General features: G+C 39.4%; 1 protein-coding gene across 2 annotated transcripts in view; it reads left to right on the top strand.

Moving 5' to 3' along the window:
* Positions 1-21992, top strand: part of LOC109044203 (uncharacterized) — a 148938-nt gene that overhangs the window by 39958 nt on the left and 86988 nt on the right. For both annotated transcript variants that reach the window (XM_072297959.1, XM_072297960.1), the window contains exons 2-3: positions 643-694; positions 17536-17600. In XM_072297959.1, coding sequence (XP_072154060.1) covers positions 682-694; positions 17536-17600 — 78 coding nt within the window. In that variant the 5' untranslated portion in view covers positions 643-681. The remainder of the gene's footprint in view (positions 1-642; positions 695-17535; positions 17601-21992) is intronic.

The following is a 21992-nucleotide window of genomic DNA, read 5'->3' as shown; positions in this document are numbered from 1 at the left end:
CCGAGTCTAAAAATAATAATGTTATTGTTTTGCATTTTATTGTCCTACGGAGGTCAACTACCAGCGTAAATATTCACGCTCATTTAGTGTTATACGTGTAGCAAGCAAATTGCAAAACACTTAGTAACTAGACCTTTAAGGGCTTTCAAGAAATGATTCTATCGGACTGTATCTAATGATTCTATCGTCTAACATGATTCCTGATGTTGTCATTTGCTTATGGCACATATGATGAGTGCTAGTCAGAGAAAAATAAGTCACATTTTTGGGATAAATGAGTTAGGTCGAGTCGCTATCAGCTTGGCTAGCCACACACATTACCCCCTCTAATATTTAAAATCGAAAAGAAATACATTTTTACAGTGGAAATAGGCGTTCAATTGTATGTTTATGGATGAATTAAACGTCATTCCACTTTTTCTTTGTTCGATCTTCATGTCAATTTTTTTCCCTTTGGTTAATTTTAGTCCGCGCATGACTTTCAAATTTGCGTATATTTACTCTTTCATTAGCTTGGTATCATGAACGCTTCTCAATGCACTATATCTCAGATTATTTGATTTTATTGCGTGAGTGCTTACGGGACTGCCCGATTGTGAACAATTTTTGCCACCTGAACTAATTTCGTTCTTCATGTTTCAGTTTGATGGATCCTGAAACCCTGCTCGTTGAGGAGTAGTGATGGATTATAGACGTAAGTCATTTGTTTTATTTAAGTTGAATATTGACGGTTGTCAGTTTTTTTGAAAGCGCCGTTCATTATAGATAAGTTTAAGTTGAGAAAACGATAGCAAAACAACGTTTCTCTAACTCAAAAATCCGCACGGATTTAACTAAGAAAAGAAGAAGAGAAAAAAAAAAAAATTGTCGACAAGAAACGACGCTTCAAGTCAAAATAATACCTCGAGAATATTTGTTTTCAGTGCGAATTCCCTATAAAGCATTCTGCCGTGCTAAGGAAGAGCGCCATATGAACATTCGAGGGTTGCAAAACTCCTCTGGATAAAACATGTATTTTTGACAACATTCATGTATATTTTTCCTTGAAATTGTCAGTTATTTTATATTAAATTGCGAACAAAATTGTCTGAAAATTTTGGAAATAATATTCAAAATTCGCCGCGTAAATTCGGTTTTTACCGAAGGAAACTTGGCAACGTCTGATGGCTTATACGACGTTCTTCCTTAGCACGACAGTATTCCTCATGAGCCCGCCCCCCCCTTTCTCAGGTGCTAAGCAAGTAGAGTCCATGCCGAATAAGTTTACACACTTCTCGACTGCGACAGAAGCTCGTCTGACGTCACTTTTTCATGTAAAGTAAATGCAAGAATCAAGATGATTGGTCTTCCGTCGCAGCCTAAAAGTGCGTAAACTTATCTGGCGAGGACTCCACTCAGCTTGAAAACGGCCGAAGGTATCACGTGATATGAGAGCTTGATATTTCGTATATTATTCTTCTACGAGATATTTCGGGTGGATCGGCATCGAGGAAACTTATAAGAGACGTTACAAATTTAATCGGAACTTTCCCAACGAGGAAATGATGAGAATTTCACCTGCCGTTAAGAACCATGTTTATTTGCCCCACGAAGTTGACTTTTCATTTTGAGGGAGAATTTATTCCGAAACTTCGGCGCCGTGTTTACGAAAGTTCCCGATAGAAATTCAATTGGCTTGTGGTGTATTAAAGAATCATTTGTTCGCCGAAAAGTTTCGAACTGATTTATTATAAGTTGGGGTTCTGAGGGTGCCGTTTGAGATGGGCTTTTCAGTGGTGACATTCATTGAGCTTCCGAGCAGGCGAATCTTTTTTCTTTTTAAGGGCGAGGATTTTTTATTCAGTTGCAAGATTATTTTTTCTCAGAAACTTCACTTCCTCTTCATTCAGTCATTACTTTTTTACGATTAATTTACGAAAGTGGTCAGATTTAGTACTCTCCACGCCAATATTCTTTTCAATGGAGCTCTTTTTTTACTTTGCAATTTAGTTCTTTTGTGCAATTTATTTTTTGGAACAGATTAATATAAATAAATTGATAGTAATTTTCAACAGAACTGAGTGGACTCCAAATCCCTGTGAACTTAATAAATAGATTTTTTTCTGCCTTTATTTTCGAGAGCTTTCCTTCTATCTAAATTTTTTACCTAAGGCCCTTTGGGAAAATAGGACACTGCGGTGGTTAGCAGTGACAAGGCGTCAACGATCGATTATCGACATTTCCCCATTTGAAGCTATGGTACAGAATCGATTATTAAATTGTTCGTTGCGAACACCATTTTACTCGATCCTTTTCCGTAGGCATCAATGGCAGATCAATCGATTTATCGCGAAAACACGCCACGCCAAAAAAAAGTGTCAGGGGTCATCCCCCAAAATTGTTCTACTACCCAAATTTGTCGTATGATATGGACATTTCCAATTAATTTTGGTAGAACCGCAACTCAAGTTGGGTGAGTAACCTAATTTATCGGGATACTACCACAATTATTTGGAGAACTACCACAATTAATCGGGGTATTACCACAATTAATTGGGAATGTCCATATCATCCAACAGTTGGGACTTAACCCCTACCTCTTTTCTTCCGTGACCGGTGGTTAGGTGTCGCAGAGTGCCAGAGAGAGCTTTAAAAGCGGTTTCTGTTCGAAATGTTCGAAAATTTACAGGTTAAAAGGTAGACTGGCAACGGTGGAGGATGGAAGAGGTGGCGCTCATACGTGCACACTTGAAGACCATAAAACAACCACTCGTCTTATTACAGCCATTGAGTGGGCCACGTCCTCCATCCCGACTCCTTCACCGCGCTTGCGGCTCTAATTTATTCTTTGAAACCCAGTTTTGCCCTTTGCGCAGATATCCGCAACCACTTTTACTGCCCTCTTTCCTCACCCGACATCGAATACGACCGACCCCGCCCGATTTACGGCCGAACATCCTCCCTCGGAAAACTTGTAAATTAAAAATGCGTGGGTTACGCTGGTTACAGGATTGCGTCTTGGTGGTTTCTGGTTATAGATTAGCAATATTGAATAGGATCTGTAAAAAGGCCAAGTTTTTACGTCTTATATTACCGAAAATACATCCCCCTAAAATAGTGGCGAGGCGTGAATGATCGATCATCGATATTTCCCCCGTTTGAAGCTATGGTTTTTAAAGAATCGATTATTAAGGTGTTCGTTGCGAACACTCTATTTATCGATCCTTTTCCGTTATTAACATAACCTAACGATAAATCGTAAATCACGCCACGCCACTGCTCCAAAAACACGACTTATGACGTCATCGCATCGGGGTGATGCATTCTATGGGTTTTTTCACCTTGGTTTCATCCGAGGATGAAGATAAAAATGGAAAAACGGGCTTTTTGAGATTGAGAAATAGTATGCGGGCTTGAAGAGCGTATAGTCAAGATTCGAAGACGATGCATGTTCCTAAGATAAGTCTACATCAGCATGCATCGTTAGAAAGGAGCTTATGATTAGGTGCCTCCGAACTTTTGCACTGAACTTAAGAACACTTTTAAATTCAACGTTTATTGAAAACTTCTATTGAAAAATAATTCATAACTTCATCTCCAAGTGAGAATAAACAACAGCTGCTGTTTAGCTTAACCGTGCTAGGGCTGGCGCTTTTGCCCGATTCAAGCAAACTTTATTTCAAACAGTTTAACATTTTGCATGATGTAAATTATTACTCGAGATTAAGAATCGATGTTCTTGAGTATAATTATCGACCTAAACAGAAAGTAAATGCTTATTGTTTGTGCCACATTTTTTGCCATAGTACGTGAGCTTTCACCTTAAGCCTCGTTCTCCCTTTCTCTCTAACTTACATAACTAGACATTTTAGTCATTGTTGTAAGTTCTTTTACAGGTGTATCACTATTGCACAGATTAGTTTCACTCAAACCATAGTTTAGTTTTAGTTCTCAGCTATACTCGGCCGTGCTAAGAAAGAACGTCGTATGAATACATTCGAGAGTTGCCAAAATTATTCGGATGACGCACGTATTTGTGCAACAATTAATGGGCAATTTTCCTCGAAATTTTCAGATATTATAGATTAAATCGCGAAAAAAATCGTCTAAAAAATTTGAAAGAAAATAATTACAGTTTTCCTAATGAGCTTGGTATTCATTGAAGGAAATATGGCAACGCCTGAAGGCTCATATGGACGTATTTATGCTAAATGGAACTATCTGCAGGCGGAAAGATATGGGGTGTGCTCGTCAGTGATCGGGCCATAAAAATGAATAGGGATTTTAAAGCGCCAGTGACGTCAGCGGCAACGACAAGAGAAACGACGATCGAGAAGGCGGTCTTCAACTTATGAGCCCTGTCCACAAGGCTCTTGTCACATGCCCACGGCTCACGAGTTAGCGCTCAGTTCCTTTAGATTTAATTGAAAATCCCGCTTTTCCATTTTTTCAAGAGTAACTACATCCACGTTTACATTGTTTCTTATCTATCTTCCACGAGCACACCCCATATTTCCACTTGCGCGTGGTTCCTTTTAGCATAAATACGTCCATATGACGTTCTTCTTAAGCACGGCAGTAACGTCTTAATTGAAAAAAAACTTGTATAGTCCACTAATGAAACACGTGCGCTTTCAGATGAATCGTTTCTAATGATTCAAATCGGAGGAACACCGAATACTACGGTACAATTTGTTCCATTTGCGGTCACTTCAACGGATTCTGCTGAAACTTTCAACGTCGGTGGTAAAGGTGTTTTGTGGTGATCGACCACAAATCGTCGAGCGGTCAACGGTTTTCAAATCGCCTTTTTGCCACGATTGCCGATCCCCGCAAAAATTCGCGCCTCCTCCCGTCAGAGACTCCATCGAGAATTCGCTTTATAAAGAGATGCGAGCAAACGCGTTCGTTTCGCGAGCTCTTAGAGCTGAGTGTCAACCGCATTTCCATGGTGTCCCGCGCGCTGCTTAAAATCCAGCGAGCTGAAACAAACCGCCCGACAACTTCGCGGCAGTCAATTCTGCCCGCCGATCCGCCGGGATTCGATCATTCGAAATAAAGACACAACTGACGGTAGTTTTGATCCATTTTAAATGGGATTTTAAGTTGAGTCGAAACGACGCTGACAGTGATGAATTGTCGCGCGACTGCCGTTTAATGTACCTCCTCTCGCCGAACTGACGAAACACAGGCAACCCGCGAGCTTCGCAACTCTATTCTCTAGTAAATTTAGGTCATTTTTCTAGTCTCATATTGGTAAGTAAAGGTGAAATTCTGCCGTGCTTAGGAGGAACGCCGTATGAACATTTGAGAGTTGCCAAGTTTCATTCGATAAAATGTTTATTTTTTAGACGAGTTATGAATATTTTTCCTTGAAATTTTCAGGAAATTTAAGTGAGATTGCGAGCAAAATTACATGAAAAATTGGAAGACAAATATTCATAGGTTTACCAGGAAATTCTTGTCTTATCACAGGAAAGTTGGCAACACCTGAAGGTTCATACGGCGTTTTAACTTGGCACGACAGTATTGATGTTGTGCGTCTAACCTTGTTCATTGTTGTGCATTCAGTATCAAAGTTGAGCAAATTCACTTTTGGTAAGATTATTTTACTTTTACTACGGGATGAGAGTAAATTTTTTTTAGACTAGGACCGCGTTTAGAAAAAATGAGGTGCACATATCAACAGTAAACGGACCATACACAATAGTCGATATAAAAAATAAGTTGTAATTGTTAGTAATGATTACAATACAAAATAATTTTTAACAATTATTAATATGGAGGAGAGACATTAAGATAAATTCCGCACATATTTCAAGTATAGACAAATCCACACAAGTTCAAGGGTGTCCAAAATATCAGCAACTGAAAATAAATTCGTGAATTTTTTTTGGCACACCATGAACTGGCCAATCTATTCGAGATAAATGGGCCTGTTGCAAACTTTTGCTAGAGCAAAAATAAGAGTTGTTTCTTGTAGATAATGCCTCAAAAATCGCGATGAGCGCATCGGCAAAGTCTGAAATGCACTCATAACTTCACAATCTGCGTAAGAAATTTGCGTTTTTTTAAGCTTCCCGCTTCAAAAACGATACTACGGCATAGGTTAACATTTTGTTAGAGGAGTCGCTCCATCGTCGGCGATATTCATCATGGCCGACGCTTGCACGCAGTTCCGCGCGTAATTCAAGGAGAGTTCAAGGTCAATCAATTCGGGCGTGGAAAATATGAACGTTAACACACCGATTGTTATCTGGTCTAATGCAGTTCAGGTGTTATCTCGTCCCATCAAACGTGTTTTGGCGGATTGGCGTCGGCTATGATGATAATTGCCGACGATGGAACGACTCCTCTTACAAAATGTTCACCTGTGCCGTAGTATCGTTTTTGAAGCGGGAAGCTCAAAAAACCGCAAATTTCTTACGCAGATTGTGAAGTTATGAGTGCATTTCAGAGTTTGCCGATGCGCTCATCGTGATTTTTGAGGCATTATCTGTATGAAACAACTCTTAGTTTTGCTCTAGCAAAAGTTTGCAACAGGCCCATTCCCGAATACACCGAGCCATGGAGCATTGAATGTTTCATTTCAGGATTTGTCTCGACCGCTCTGGACAAATTCCGATTTCTGTGGTTACTTCACGATGTTTCTGAATCATGGTATTTCTGTGCAACATTCAGGCAAAATTAATTTATCTGTTATGTATTTCCCGTGTAGATACACATTTTTTTCACAGTCCAATTCTATGTAAGAAATAGAAATTTAAGAGAAGTAAAATAGGAATGAGGTGAGATTTCAGTTACACAAGAATAAAAAAATATGTTAACATTATACACTTATGAAAACTTAAAAAATTTACACCCGTTTCCATGTGGAAATTGAGGTGTTTTCTGAACGTAGTAGCCCTGGTAAAAATTGGCGATAGGAGCTGCGTTTCAAAATACCATAGGAGTTCTTATAGCCGACTGAAGAAGGCTATTGATAATCATATAGCTGGCTATAGAAAGCGGAGCAAATCATATAGCCGGGCTGTACGAAGCTATAAAAAAGTATACAGTCGGGTTATAGTTCCTATCGCCGGGCTTTACACTTTATCGCAATTGGCTATAAAAAGCTATCAGAAATTATGTAGAAATTCGTGTGCTTTGGAAATCATTAAGTTTGATACGGAACTACCTTGATATTTACAAAACACACATTATATTTTCCTTTAAAAAATATTTTATTTTCATCAATTAAAATTAGAATAATCCATACAGAGTGTGCAAATATTTCAAAATCATGAGTTAAAAAACGCTGACTCCGCGAGATTAAATATTAAAGCGGAGCGGAGCGGCGACGCACTGGCGCCTACAAACCTAAGGGGATACTTCACGCATTGCGCAATGCTTGAAGTATCCCCTTAGGTTTACCGGCTATAGAAGCTATTGGAAATCTTACAGCCAGCTTTATGTCTATGGTATTTTGGAACACAGATTCTACTGCCAATTTTACCAGGGAGTCGAATAAACTATTAGTTAATGAAATGTGTTCGTTTCCTCTTCCTCTTAGGCGAAATAGAAGAGAATATTCATTTTACTCACTTACAACAGCGCAGTTGAATAAGTTTTACGCAACAGCAATCCCCATTTGAAACATATCGTAATTAAATGATGAATATGATCACTTAAAAAAATAAGACAGTTCCAGGTTTCTCACAAAGCCTCTTTTACCTAATCAACTATTTAAACTTTTTGTTAGTATTCATTCGAAATTAAGTATGTTCAATGGCTTTGTATCGGAGCTTAGACGATACAGTTTCATTTATTGGCTCAGTCGAAAGTATAAGACCTGAGAGTTACAGGACAGCAAAAAATTGAAGATCGTAATACAAATTGAATTACAAAACAAAACGAAGAAGAATGAAAGGAACGAGTCTGAGGAAACCCGTCAAAAGCATGTTTGATAAATTATGCAGCGTTTGCCCTGATGCACAAATTATTTCTCCCCTTTTCCGAGAAAAAAAGATTAATATGCTTATCAGTCAGTTTAACACCTTTACATCGTTGCTGTTTTGTTTTGTTCTTGTGAAAACTGGCTTCACTTATTACGACTTGGATTAGAGAGGGTGGAAGCAGAGTCCCGACTCTTTCCTGGAAAAATTCGCTTTGTTCGTACAGCATTTGACAGTAAAAAGCTGCAACCCTGCAGCTCTGGTATTATTTCAAATTAAATCTCTCAGTTTATCGCCAGATTAAAAGCTAAAATCCCACTTTTGCTCGCGTACTTTAATATATTTTATGAATCAAACTCCTCTTGGGGCGGAGGGAAGGGGTGTAATCCGCAAATACTTTTAATCGATAAGCACTTCATCACGAACGATTTATTCTGCACAAACTAAGTGTAACTCTTTGGATAAAGAGTCAATGTTTAACCTTTTTTTAATCTCCAGAAATGTAGAAAGCGCCTACAGAGGCAAATGGACGAAAGTTGAGACCACAAGAAAAAACATGCAAATTGTAGTGTTCATGTATTAACGCTGTCATTTCATTTTATTAAAAAGAAAATTAAACGTCCTTCTTAGACCATACATTGTACTACAATCAAGTAAGAATCCTTTTAGATGATCACAAAAAAATTAAAACCAAACTAAGTCGTGCATTGGTCTTGCTTTGAATCATAATTGAAAACGGATCCATTGCGTCTATGACATATGTCATACCTTCATTCCCGAGCAGATTCTTTCAAACCCTTACACCAGGAAAATGACAAAGATTTTCAACAGGGGGTTTCCCCCCCCCCCCTCTGAAACAAGTGGCAAGAACTTTAGAACTCTCTATATGACGAGATGAGTCGGCCTCACTGCTAAGTTTTAGTGCATTGTTGAAAGAAAAATCTAAATATCCAACAGACTTTATTAATATTATGCTCTTTTTTTCTTAGCAGTGAAAAACACACCCGTTACGTTAAAAAACCACCAGTATTACACAAAAATGAGTATGATAACCTGACTTATTGTATAACTAATTGAATTCACCAAAGATCCTAGAGTTAGTCGCATTTGCAAAATAATGCATCACGCACGCGCTGACAAAATATAACGTGATTTTTGGTGTGCATAGAACGCTCTTTTCTAGCTAAAAGTCAAGATGATGAATGCATGGAGAAAAACACCGAAATTAGCTCCCAGTCAGAGAGGGAAATTCGTCCTCTCTCTGACGTAAGGGCGTATCTTGATTTCCGCGTGGACCCCGAAAAGCATGGATGTATAGGTAAAACAAGGCTCACGTGGAAATTGAAAGAGCGCGTCAGAGGAGCGAAGAATAATTAACAGGCTGTACAAACACGCCGTGTACGTTCTTCTGGGTTCGATGACCGGAGCTGTGACTCCGAAATCTGGGACTTACGGTTTCAAAATCCGTAGCCTAGTAATTAATTCATGTCAATACTCGTCGCTCCTCCGACGTAAGGGCGTATCTCGATTTCGACATGAGTCCTGGAAAGCATGGAGTTATATGGACAACATGGTTCACGTAGAAATCGAGATACGCCCTTACGTTAGAGGAGCGACGTACTGTGCTCATACCTGGTAATCGTGGCTAGATCACTGCAAGCAACTTTTACTGCTCTCATGTCGCTCAAATTGCCGGGTAATGGTATTGTAGGAGAACTGGTCAGAATGGCCGCATGACACAGTACTACTAGTGCACAGTAAACTATTCTGCGGTGCTAAGGAAGAACGATGACTGAAAATTTGGACGTTCTCCAATAATTTATTCATCTGACAAATTTATAATTATATTAGAGAAAATTCATGAATACTTTTCTTCGAAATTTTCAAATACAATGATTAAATTGCGAATAAAAGTCATGCAAAAAGCCTCAAAGGGAACTATCAACGAATTCCCGAGGAATATAACCATAGTCAAAATTAATTTGGCAACGTCTGACTATAATTTAGCATGTAGGTTGGTAGTGCTGCAAGTAAATATTACTGCTCCCAAGTCACCCACTTTGACTAATCGGTATAGCAAAAATAGCCAGGGCCGGATTCAGGGGGTGGCCACAAGGGCCGCGGCCCATGGCGGCAAATTTTGCAATTTTTTTAAATGTAGCTATGAAGAAAAATCGGATTCAGCAAAAAAATTACAAACGAGAAAAGGTGACAAAATCTCTCATTTCCTGAGAGTATATGTCCAATTTTATCGTCTCTCTGTGATACAATAAACAGCACCTTAAGCACCTCGATTAGTCGAGTTAAGACTAAGAGAGAAATCGAACACGGAATTCGGCTTGGAACGCCGCGGCGTAGAGAGCAATGATGACGAGAACTAGAGGTGAAAAGGAGAAACCCTCGGTGCGGCGCGCGGCGGTCGCGGCATGTAACACATATTAGCGCCTACAAGACTGCATGAATACTTCACGCATTGCGCCAAACGCAGTACGGTCAGCGCGGCGCGGTGGCGGAGTTAAAATTATTAACCACATCAATGTTTGTACTTTCATAGTTTTTTCGTTCATTTCATGTACATGGAAGGCCTTGTCCACACAGAGATAGGTTTACGGAACTTAACTTTCGCGCCTAGTGCCGTAAACTTTTGTTAATAGTGTTGACAGGGCTTTCGCAAAAAATGTTTCCAACACGAGTCAACGCGTCTTCCGCACCCCGCCCCCTCTGGCACGTTCTTTTGGTGGTTTTTATTGATGTTTCAAAATGAATGAAAAGAGGGCGGCAAAATACAGGCGGCCCATGCGCGACAAGTAAGTAAATCCGGCCCTGAAAATAGCCCGATTGATTCAACTAAATACACAAGAAAACGGGTAAGGCTAAAAAACATCCAAAGATGAAGTTGCACAATCTTAGCATCATTGCAATGCTAGTGGTTCCTTTTTGCAAAATGCAATCCAAATGTAGGGCGGGTTTTTGGGTGTTATCGACGGTATTCGGATCTAGGATCCGTAACCTGACTGGCCCGACCAGCGAAGGCAGAGCGCTGCTCTTTTACAGCGGGGCCACGACCGGTGTGCAGTATGTGAATTCAGGACTTTTCGACTAGGGACGGTATGAATAAATTCAGACATTGAGCAGACAATAAAACCCTCTCTCAGGCCCCGTTGTGCATCTCAAAGCCGAGAATACGGTCGAAATCCGTCGTCAATCGCTATTTGGCGGGAAATCAATAAGTCCGCTGAAATTCACGCCGACGGCATGTCCGAAAGTTGCTCCGGCTCGAATCCCGACGGGCAAACACTCGGCTTTTTCCACCTCTGGTGTATTTGAGCGCCCTTTTTTTCATTTTTTTATCGCCCCCTACCCCCTACCCTCCTACCCCCTATCAATATGCGGATATGGATATCGCAACCCCGAACAACCCGGTCGAGCCCTTGTGAATTACGTGACGCTCAGCAGACCCCCATCTCTTGAATTTCGGAGTTTTTTTGACAGAAATGTTTGCCCTCACTGGAAAAAAAAACACATTGGATCTAGAGTCCAGACTCTTGAAAACATTGACAAGAAAAAAATACTCTTGATTCAATCAGATTTAAGCTTAAATCAAAAAGAATTCCGCTTAAATTAAGATGCTGGGTTCTTGATTTAAGCTTAAATCTGATTGAATCAAGAGTATTTTTTCTTGTCGACGTTTTTAAGAGTCTGGAATCTAGATCCAATGTGTTTTTCTCCAGTGCTCAAATAGTCACGCCATTTTTTTAAAGAACTGGATTGGTGCTGGGCTTTAAATCGTCCTCTTCCATACGGCGGTTGTTCATAAATTACAAGATACTGCAAGGAGGAGGGGCTCTGAGCTTGGGACACGGAGGACACGGGAGAGAGAGAGGGAGTGTAGGACTGTCTTAAGTAATACTATGCTCTGTATTGTCTTACTTTTTTCTTGAGGTGGATTTATCTTCATTTTTGCTTTTCCTCCTTATTTTATTCTACTGTTTTTTGAGTTTTCTCTTTTCTCCGTTATTTCTCTTCCGTTTTCACCTCCATTCTACACGGCAAAAAATGGATTGCTGATTTAACAATTAAATCGTCTAAAAATATGCCCGGCATGTTTTAAATGTACATTTTACGATAACGGGAGGCTGATTTAATCACGGTGGTAATTAAATTAGCTTTTATTTATTGTAAAATCTACATTGAAACATATCGGACACTATTTAACTAGGTACAAAATTGTTAAATGAGCAATATTACTTTTTCCCGTCTGTTATTCACCAATGAAAAAGCTGTTAACAGAGGTCTATGGTAAAGTTCAAGGAAAGCGTTACGCCTTTTTAAGGACATTATGAGTACGTTATGGGGAAAGAAAGGGGGTTTACAATCCGATTTTTGACATCCCTATTACGCGATCCAATTTCTGGATATGCTCTACTTCGAAACATCCACTGTTTCAACTACCTTTTGGTCTACTTTTTAACATTTTGATTTTATCCCACCAATCTCTCTCCGAATATTGAGCACTATTCAAAACCCTTCATTAATTTATAATCGGCCCATCATCTTTGCCCACCCTCCTCTCTCGGAGTTGAGCATTGTTCGAAACAATAAATTAATTTCCAACTCTATTGTGCTAAGGAAGAACGTTGTATGAACATTCGAGAGTTGCCAAATTACCTTCAGTAAAATGTTTATTTTTGAGGAAAGTTATGAATATTTTCCCTTGAAATTTCCAGGAGCTTTAGGCGAAATTGCAAACAGCATCATCTGAAAAATTGGAAAAAAATATTCACAAGTTTACCAGGAAATTTTGCAACGCCTGAAGGTTCATACGGCGTTTTTTCTTACGCAGTAGAACTAGAGTCCCTTTATACTGAGAGTCAAGACAATGTGAATCCATTTGTGATTGGTTCCCGTATTTTAGGCCTTCACAGTGTCACAAACGGGAATAAAGATTACATTTTCACCGATTGCAAAGATTATAATCTGGAATGGACCAGGGAATTAAGGGTTCGGCAAGGAACAAACGGAATGAGAGGGGGAACGGAGAAAGGAATTTGAGAATGAGCCGATCAAAGATTTCAAAAAACGTTCAATTTCTGTAATCTTTATTCCTGTTTGTGACTCCATGAGGGGGTGTTGTCTTGACCCTCAGTATAAAGGGACTCTAGGTAGAACTGGTCCTTCACCTTTGCCGCTCGACGTAAAAATTCGCACGAACCGGGAAGGGACGGATGAATGAAAGTGAGGTTTACACGAATTTCCAGGACGATTGCTCGGTCGGCGACGTCGGGGTCGCATGCTCTTTTGCGGGGCGGGCGAGGCAGGGTGCGGCGCTTTTTGTTCGGGTCGTTTGTCGGCGTTGTTGCATTCACGATTCCGGAGGCGCAAGAAGTCTGACGAGCGGGGTAGTGCGAATGAGGCGACCTCGTGCAGCGCGCGCGAGGGACGGAGATGGGCGCATTGATCATCGGGGGCGCGCACCCCCCCCCCCCCCGCCCCGCCCCGCCCTGGCCCAGCACCTCCGCCACCGCCACAGAACGGTGTCCCACGTGGCTCTCCCTGTCTCTATGGTGACGGCCCTGTTGCCCCATCGACGATTGATTCCATTTTTTCCACTGCTCGGTACCCTGCTTATACCGGATGGAGTCCCCACGGGCGCACTCTTGGGACCGTTCGTTAAATATGTAACGCTGCTTGGGTGGAAGGTCGGGGAGGGGGCTGAGTTTTTGTCACGGGTGCGTTACGTGGAGAAGGAGAAGACGTTACGTAAACACTGAAAAAAAAAATTATGGTTATATCTACTTTAAGTCTACTTGATTTTTAACACAGTGATACAATTTTGTGAAGTTAACCAGAATTATGGTAGTATTCACTAGAGCTCTGCTGATACATACCGTTACATGGTAAATGCTCTTATAGAGTCTATAGACCTGTAGAGTTTTTCCTTACCATACTCTCATCACTGTGTCAAAGTATGGTAAAATCTACCAGATTTTTTTTTCAGTGAAACTGATATTGCCGTGCATCACCAATTTTTCGGTTATTGAAGATGAAAAATCAACGCGAGGTGTTGATTTTTCATCTGAAATTCATCGAAAAAAGCCAATCTAAAAGTATGAAGGGGGGCGCTGGACAGATTTTCGTCTAATTTTTTAAGGGGAGGGGAGAGGTTACTGCACTGTGCTATGAGTTTTTAACAGAGAGAAGGGGGCGTAGAAAAAAACAATTTTTTGCGTTAAATATTTTATGGCCTTTTACAGTATAAGATTTAAATTCGGTTAATTAATAAAAGATTCAGCTATACAATTTGTCATTGATTTTGTTCACTTTTTTTCTTGGTAAATCTTGAGAAGGCACTCCACTAGTCAATGTGCGAGTAAAATACAAAACCTAAATCTCCATCAAAAAACGTTAAGGCAATAGGCTAATTTAAACATCATTATCTATCTACAGCCGAAAATTTAAATAAATCAGAATTTCAAGAAGAATTGCTCAATCGGCGACGTTATTGACGTAGTTGCTCAACCCTTTTAGATCCCTAGAAATAGCCTGGACAAGAGAGGACTATTACCGTTTGTAATGATGAATATTTTAAAACAATAAAAACGGAAGGACATTCCGTATACTTGAGGAAATGAGGTTCCCTGACCCCCTCTTTAATTTCGATACATTAAAAGTTAAATAGCGGCTTTATCGCGGCCATATGACAACTGCAAGACAAATTAAGTTACTCAGCCGCGAAAAAAAAACACACCTATTTTGCATATCTAAACTGCAAAAAGCTGTGAATGCTTATGACCGCAATGGTGACTCTATCGCACTCGGCGATGCCAGGTTTTGTAGACTATTCAAACAGCACTATAAAAATTGCAACGGACATAGTGAGACACCAGGCCTCAGGTGTTGCGTTTGCGAAGTTAAATTCTGTCATACTGAAGTTATTGAATTACTAAGTAGATCCGTCACTTAACATGTTTCCGATTTTCATTTATTTGTTGAAAATAAAGGGGCGGGGATTGGGGGGGGGGGGGGGGGTCAAAGCAAATTTTACATGGGGAGATGGGGTCCGAGTCATCGTTGCGAATACCTTTAAAGAGATCGGTCATAAAATCAGGAAAACAGCGTTACGTGTTTTATGATGGCTCCTCACCTTTTTTAAATTTGCGATGAAAATGAGGTTGCGTCCCGAGTTGTAAACTGCTGAAAACGTAGTATGGACACTTTATCGTTGCCAAATCACCGTAGATATAATATTTATTTTTGACAAGTTACGAATATTTTTCTTTGTCATTTTCAGACACTTTACAGTGAATCACATAATAAGGGGGGAAAAGGGAATATCTGAGAAAATCCGCGATGCACATCAAACGAAATTCGAAAATTTTTAAAGGCTCATACAGGGTTTTTCCATAGCGCGGAATGGTATTTATTTCTTTTTTCACTTGAACGTTGCCAAATCACCGTAGATATAATACTGATTTTCGACACAACATATGCATATTTTTGTTTGACGTTTTCAGACGCTTCACAGCGAATCACAAACGAGGAAAATAGAACAAAAATATGTATATGATGCACATCAAAAAAAATTCGGCAGTTTTAAAGGTTCATATGGGGTTTTCCGTTAGCGCGGGATGGAATTTCTCCGGCTCCCCCTCATATTTCACTTTCCACCCCTTAACGCCGCCTAACGCCGCGCTGCCGAGCCCGAACCCGCGAGACGGGTGTGACATTGAACCGGGGAGCGTGTACGGGCTGCAAGTTGCAACGTCTGACTATGTCACCCTGCTTTTGACCCCCTGCCCCCAGACTTGCACCGTTCATCTCGCCAGACCCCTCGTAACCCAATTTCCGCCGCTCCGTTGTCCCCAATATCGAGAACCCTAACCTAATTCGATTCCGTGCTTGCGCGCCGCTTCGCTGTTTCCACCGTGCCCGACCCTTTTACGCCGCGCCGCGCCGGCTACTTACGGTTCCTTGCCGTCAGTTGCATCCTCCCGGGTTGAAACTTTTGCAAACATACTGTGACCGTCCCCGAGAAAACGGCCCCAGGTGCACGTACACGAGTTCTTTTTTTTGCCCGAGCGCTTTTGTCAAGTTAGGTCGACAAATTTGAGTTCCAGTTTTCTGACTAATGGAGAATTTGCATGCACATTTTTTATTGCTTCATCTGAAAGTGCTTAAAGAGCTGATTTCACAGTATTTTTTTATAATTTTTTTCTGATGTGGGAGATAGTATAAAAATATGTTTAAAAGTGAGAAAATGCACCGCCTAGTGACGTCATCTGGCGGCATTTCCCATTTAAACACATGCATTTTAGCAGATTAGATCATTTTGTCATATCTTCTCCAATAATTGTTCAATTCATGAACCAAGGGTATCCTCATGTTCAGTTCAATCAGTAGTTTCCACCTAAACACAAAATTCAACAAATTTCAGACACCTGCAAATTCTCTATTGCACCGCGTTAAGCAGAAATGAACCAAGGCACATCAGCTGATGCCAAATTTTATTGGGAAATTTAATTTTTTACATGAAAACGGTGGTGCCGATTTTTGTGCAAGTTTCGGTGAATTTTCTGCGTAGCACGAAGCGAATTCCTGAACATATTTTGAGGAATCTGCAAAAATGGTCTCATGTAAAAAATTAAATTGCTCCTTCAAATGGCGATAGCTGATGTGCCTTTGTTCCTTTCTGCTTAAGGGTGGTTTCACGGTAACTGGAATAGTTTTGTCGCCGTAACAGACAACACATTTTTCGGTTATATTTTTAGTAGAAATGATGATCAATCGAATTTTTTCACATTAATCTTCAAAGGTTACGTATTATAACGCTTTCTAATAATTTATTGCTCTACTTCTTAATTAATATTATGTAAATGACCGAAAATGTGCTGTCCCTTACGCGGTAAAAAGTTAGCATAACAGACGGCACATTTTCAGCCATTTATATATTAAAATTGAAAAATAGAACGATAAATCTTTGAAAAGCGTTATAGTACGTAACCCTATGTAGATTAATGCAAAAAATCCGAGTGATCATTATTACTACTAAAAATTTGACCGAAAAATGTGGTGTCTGTTACGACGACAAAACTATTCCAGTTATCGTGAAACCACCTTTCACGCGGTCCAATTCTGACGGCACCTGAGTACTTCCGTGCTAAGAAAGAACGCCGGATGAGCCATTAGGCGTCGCCGTATTTCCTCTGCTAAATTACAAATTTTCGATGAACTATAAAAATGTAATTTCTCCAATTTTTCAGATAATTGTTTTGGCAATTGAATCAAAATTATCTAAAAATTTGAGACTCTCCTAAAAAATTAACATTTTATGAGAGGAAATCTGGCAACTCTTAAATGTCCATACGGCGTTTTTCCTTAACCTGGCAGTATATTCCACAGTACAAGTCAGATGTCTGCGTATTATACCACTTCGATACTGATTTTTGAAGGGATGATCGGTTATGATGAGCTGTGCTTTGTTTGTTACCCGAAAATTAAGTTAAAGTACTTACTCCGGAAATACGTTTAGCTTTTGCTAAATTTCGCTGGTCTTATTATAATTAAATCAAATTGGACTTATATTTCATCATTTGTTAACTTGAATTTGTACTTTATTTTTCAGTTTCGAAGGTGCCGATGTTAATGAGGGACCCCATCAACGAAACTTGTAATCATGTATCAACACAAGTAAGTATTATAAAATTGTATCTCATTTTAATATTCAAAATAGCTGCAGCTTACTTTCGTCGCTTGTTGGGAAAGGACGTAAACCTTCGTAATTGCACAAACTTGTTTGTGGCTTGTACCGTGCTGAAAATTTCTCATTAATTGTTTTTTTCTTTTAATATTCCTATACTTTTGCCGGCTTATTTGTAATTAACTGTACTTTCAATTTCGTCCATCTCCATGTTCTTTGAATACAAGTATGTAATTTGTGCCACCTAGCTATTCACTGTCCTTCAACATAAAATTCATGTATCATAACACTGTGTACATATTTACTGAACCTAAAAATTCTAAGGTCAATTCTATGATTTATTGTATAAGGTCCAGTTACACGATCAAATTGAGATCACATTCAAATCTGAATGCGACCAATGAGAGGCCCAATTTGATGGCTCAATTTGATCGTGTAACTGGACCTACGTTTAAGTACATCCGAGCCTCTTTTTTATATCCTTAATAAACTTTCAATGCATTATTTAAAGTTTATTTGGGTGAAAAGTTAATGGGCACATTATTAATATGTATGTATGCGTCTGCGTCATATGAGTGGTTTCAAAATGTTTAAGACTCATACTTTCAGATAACGGTTCGCTATTCAAAAGCACACCATTAGAAAATTTTGAATATAATTATTTGGGGAATTTGGAATTTGAGAATTTTCCGAATAGCCGAGAAAAAATAGCTCAATAAAAAAAGGGAAACACCAGCATTATCTTTCACCCCATTCATACATAATACACTCAGCAGCTAGGGTTGACTTTATTCTGCTCTCAACGCGAAATCATTCGCTCCAAATAACTTTAAACAATACGTTTTAATCATCCGAAATTGAAGCATGCGGATATGAATCTATTCATTATATAGATTCAATTTATTGCACCAACAATGGCTGGAGTATTTTGCCTAGCGCATTGCTTTGAAACAAAACCTTCAATAAAATGGTCCTGGGTCTGTGTGTTATTAATGGGGAGGGAATTATTCACAACTTGATCAGGAGAGGGGAAACTTGTGCATTTCATACATAAGTAAAAATACATATTCTTAGAGTATACACGATATTCACTAAGCCAGGATATTTAATTAAATTTCTTGAACATATTAACGAATCTGAAACTTAGAGCACATCAAATGATCAAAATTTCTGACTTCCAATAGCTCAAAATCCTAATTTACCCTACTTTTTTCATTTTTATCAGCGAACTTATAAGCAAATCCAAATGCATTTGATATTTTTTGGGAATATTTGGTTTCGTTCAAATTCATAAGGATTAAATTTAATGCACCTTTCATTTTGGTGGGAAAGAAATGACGTAGGACTTGCCAAATCGTGGATTGAAATAATAAGGTAGGAAATGAAGAAATACGATTTGCCGCGGGTGCATGGGAGCACTGGCAGGATTGCTATTAGCGGCGGTTGGGTGTCGCAGAGCGCACGGAAGTGCTAAAGGAGTGGCATGTCAGTAATTGGTAGAAACGACTTAGGAGTAGTTGTAAATCTTCTCTTGTCAAAAATTCCAAGTCGGAAAAAAATATTTTGAGCCTGAAAATAGTCGCTAAACTTTGTGTGTGAAATTGGAAGAAGAAAACCTCAAAATCTTTCTCGCGGTTCAAACTTGACACGACTGGGTGCATTTGGATTAAACTTGGTCCATAATGTACTTCCTTCAACCTGAGGCAAGATTCACCTGAGGCTGTTTATCACCAGATTTCAAGAGAACCACGATTAAAAACATCTTCTGAATAAAATTAGGAAAGAGAAAAGCAAAAAAAACTTAAAAATGTCAGCATTTTATAGCTGGTTTATGACGTTTTTGAAAAACATTTTATGCCTTTCAACAATAGAAAATAACAGAATTAGTGGATATTTAAATTAGAATACCTGAGTTTAAGTTTTAACAGCTCGAGTTAAGTTGGGATGTGTACCTATGCGCGTTGTAACTCTTAGATACCTTTGACCGATGCGGTGGGCAGTGGATTTACGACACCGTGTTTAATTACACCGCTCTCTGCTTAATTTATGACTTTAGAAGATGTCACTAGTGAGCTACGTACATTTATTGCCGGAGTTATCACCATTGCATGAGTGCTCACACTACACTATGTAGGGTGGACGATTTAAGCAGCATTTTGCCTCCAAATTTGTTTGTAAATTCGCGTAATGGCGTGAAAAGTCTCGCGCCTTATGCGCGTTGCAAGGGATATCGAAAAAACTAGATCGCCTTTGGATTTTTTCTGTTATGCAATATGGGTATCCATGATATGTATTAACCTTGTCAATTGTTATTTTTTATAGATCGTTAACGACGGTACTTTACGGAGGTCTTTTTAGGTGCTTCAAAAAACTCCGGTACAACCTTCTATAGGTGAAAATTTTTACGCAAGTTTTCCCAACGCTTTGATCTTGAAACCTAAGTAAGACTAGTTTACATGAAAAATGTATCAATAGGAAAAGAGAGTTTAGTGTTAAACAACTGAAACTTTTGATATTAGTACTATACTGAGAAAAGGAAAGTTTTAAAAACATTTAACCCAAAAATGAAAAACCGACGTTTTAAAGGTTTCCCTGGTAAAAATTGGCAGTAGAATGTGTGTTCCAAAATACTATAAACCTAAAGCCGGCTGTAAGATTTACAATAGCTTCTGCAGCCGGCTGTACAATTTCTTATAGCCTTTTATAGCCGATGGCGATTAAGCAACAGCCAGACGATAAAGTTTATGTTAAACGTTACTAAATAGTTAGTTTTTGGACTACCGCTCTCTTTTTGTGCCGTAGTATCTTGATTTATTTTGCGAGGAAAGCTCCGTACTTTTGAAGGATGCCTGTCATTCTTAATTTGTTGGAGCGCCTTCAATTTTTTAAGATACTGTGCAATACCTCTGATGTGAAATAGTTGCTTCAGACGCCGTGACACGCTGCGGCGCGGGGGACGGGCAGAGAGCGCGAAACGCGCATTGGCTCCTACAAACCTAACAGGGATACTTCACGCATTGCGCAATGCGTGAAGTATCCCTGTTAGGTTTGTAGGCGCTAGTGCGTCGCCGCGCAATGCGTGAAGTATCCCTGTTAGATTTGTAGGCGCCAATGCGTCCCCGCTCCGCTTTTTGTTAGGCTCTAATATTTAATCTCGCGGAGTCAGCGTTTTTCAACTCATGATTTTGAAATGATTGCACACTCGGCATGGACCATCTCGTTTTAATTGATGAAAAAAGAATATTTTTAAAGGAAAATATAATGTGTGTTTTGTAAATATTAAGGTAGTTCCGTATCAAACTTAATCATCTCCAAAGCACACAAATTTCTACACAATTTCGTACAGCCTTTTAAAGCCAATGACGATAAAGTGTAAAGCCCGGCGATAGGAACTGTAGCTCGACAGTATACTTTTTATAGCTTCTTATAGCCTGGCTATATGATTTGCTCGGCTTTCTACAGCCAGCTATAAGATTTTCAATAGCCTTCTCTAGTCGGCTATAAGAACTTCTATGGTATTTTGAAACGCAGCTCGTATCGCTAATTTTTACCTGGGTTGAATTTTGTATTCCATGTAATGCAGGTTTGGGAGACAGCTATACGAAATTTTAATCTTCCCCGTATGAAACTCGAAAATTTGGAATTATTGAGCAATTGTCTGGCCCACGAAAAAAATGAATTTTAAATTGCACTCTTTCGGATATTAATGTGTGTTTTTCGACATAAAATCCTCATGCATACGCAACTTAGGCACCAAATATTATCTGTTAATAGATCATTAAAATAATATATATTGTCGCTGTTTTTTCATTCGAAGTAAAAACTGTTATACGTTGAGATTTTGAATCACTGTAGGCGAAACACATGTTATCTTGTTCCCAACTCCAATATCAATTGATAATCCTTTTATTCGGCTCTTTGGAACGTTCTGAGTCTAGATAACTTATGAGAGTAATCAAAACCAAAGCAGGGCGCAAATTGCTCGAAGCGCATTTCTTCATGACATGTTTTTATCCCGGTTGAGGAAAACAACCGACTGAACGCACTTAGTCTTAACGGAGGATTTTCTGCACCGAAAGCATATATTCAAAGTCATAATTCATCCCCACGGCCATTCATTCTCTCTTTCTCTCGCGCCCTGCACTTTCCTGGAAAATGAATATCTCTGCAATTTCAGAGCCAAAAACAACGCAATTCTTCACTGATTTTCAAGCACCGGGCAAATAAAATTGACAGCTAAAGCTCAGCGGATAGACTACCTATACTTGCATGTGTCATCAGGTCGCTCTTCGATTTCAAATCGTATTTTCGTCCTTGATAGATGACCATTGATGAGCGGAGGAACCTGTTGACACCTCGCTGACATCAAGCTACGTAATCCT

The sequence above is a fragment of the Bemisia tabaci genome, chromosome 3, assembly GCF_918797505.1.
Source record: "Bemisia tabaci chromosome 3, PGI_BMITA_v3".
In the NCBI taxonomy this organism is placed as follows: Eukaryota; Metazoa; Arthropoda; class Insecta; order Hemiptera; family Aleyrodidae; genus Bemisia; species Bemisia tabaci.
This window is presented reverse-complemented; position numbering and strand designations above follow the sequence as displayed.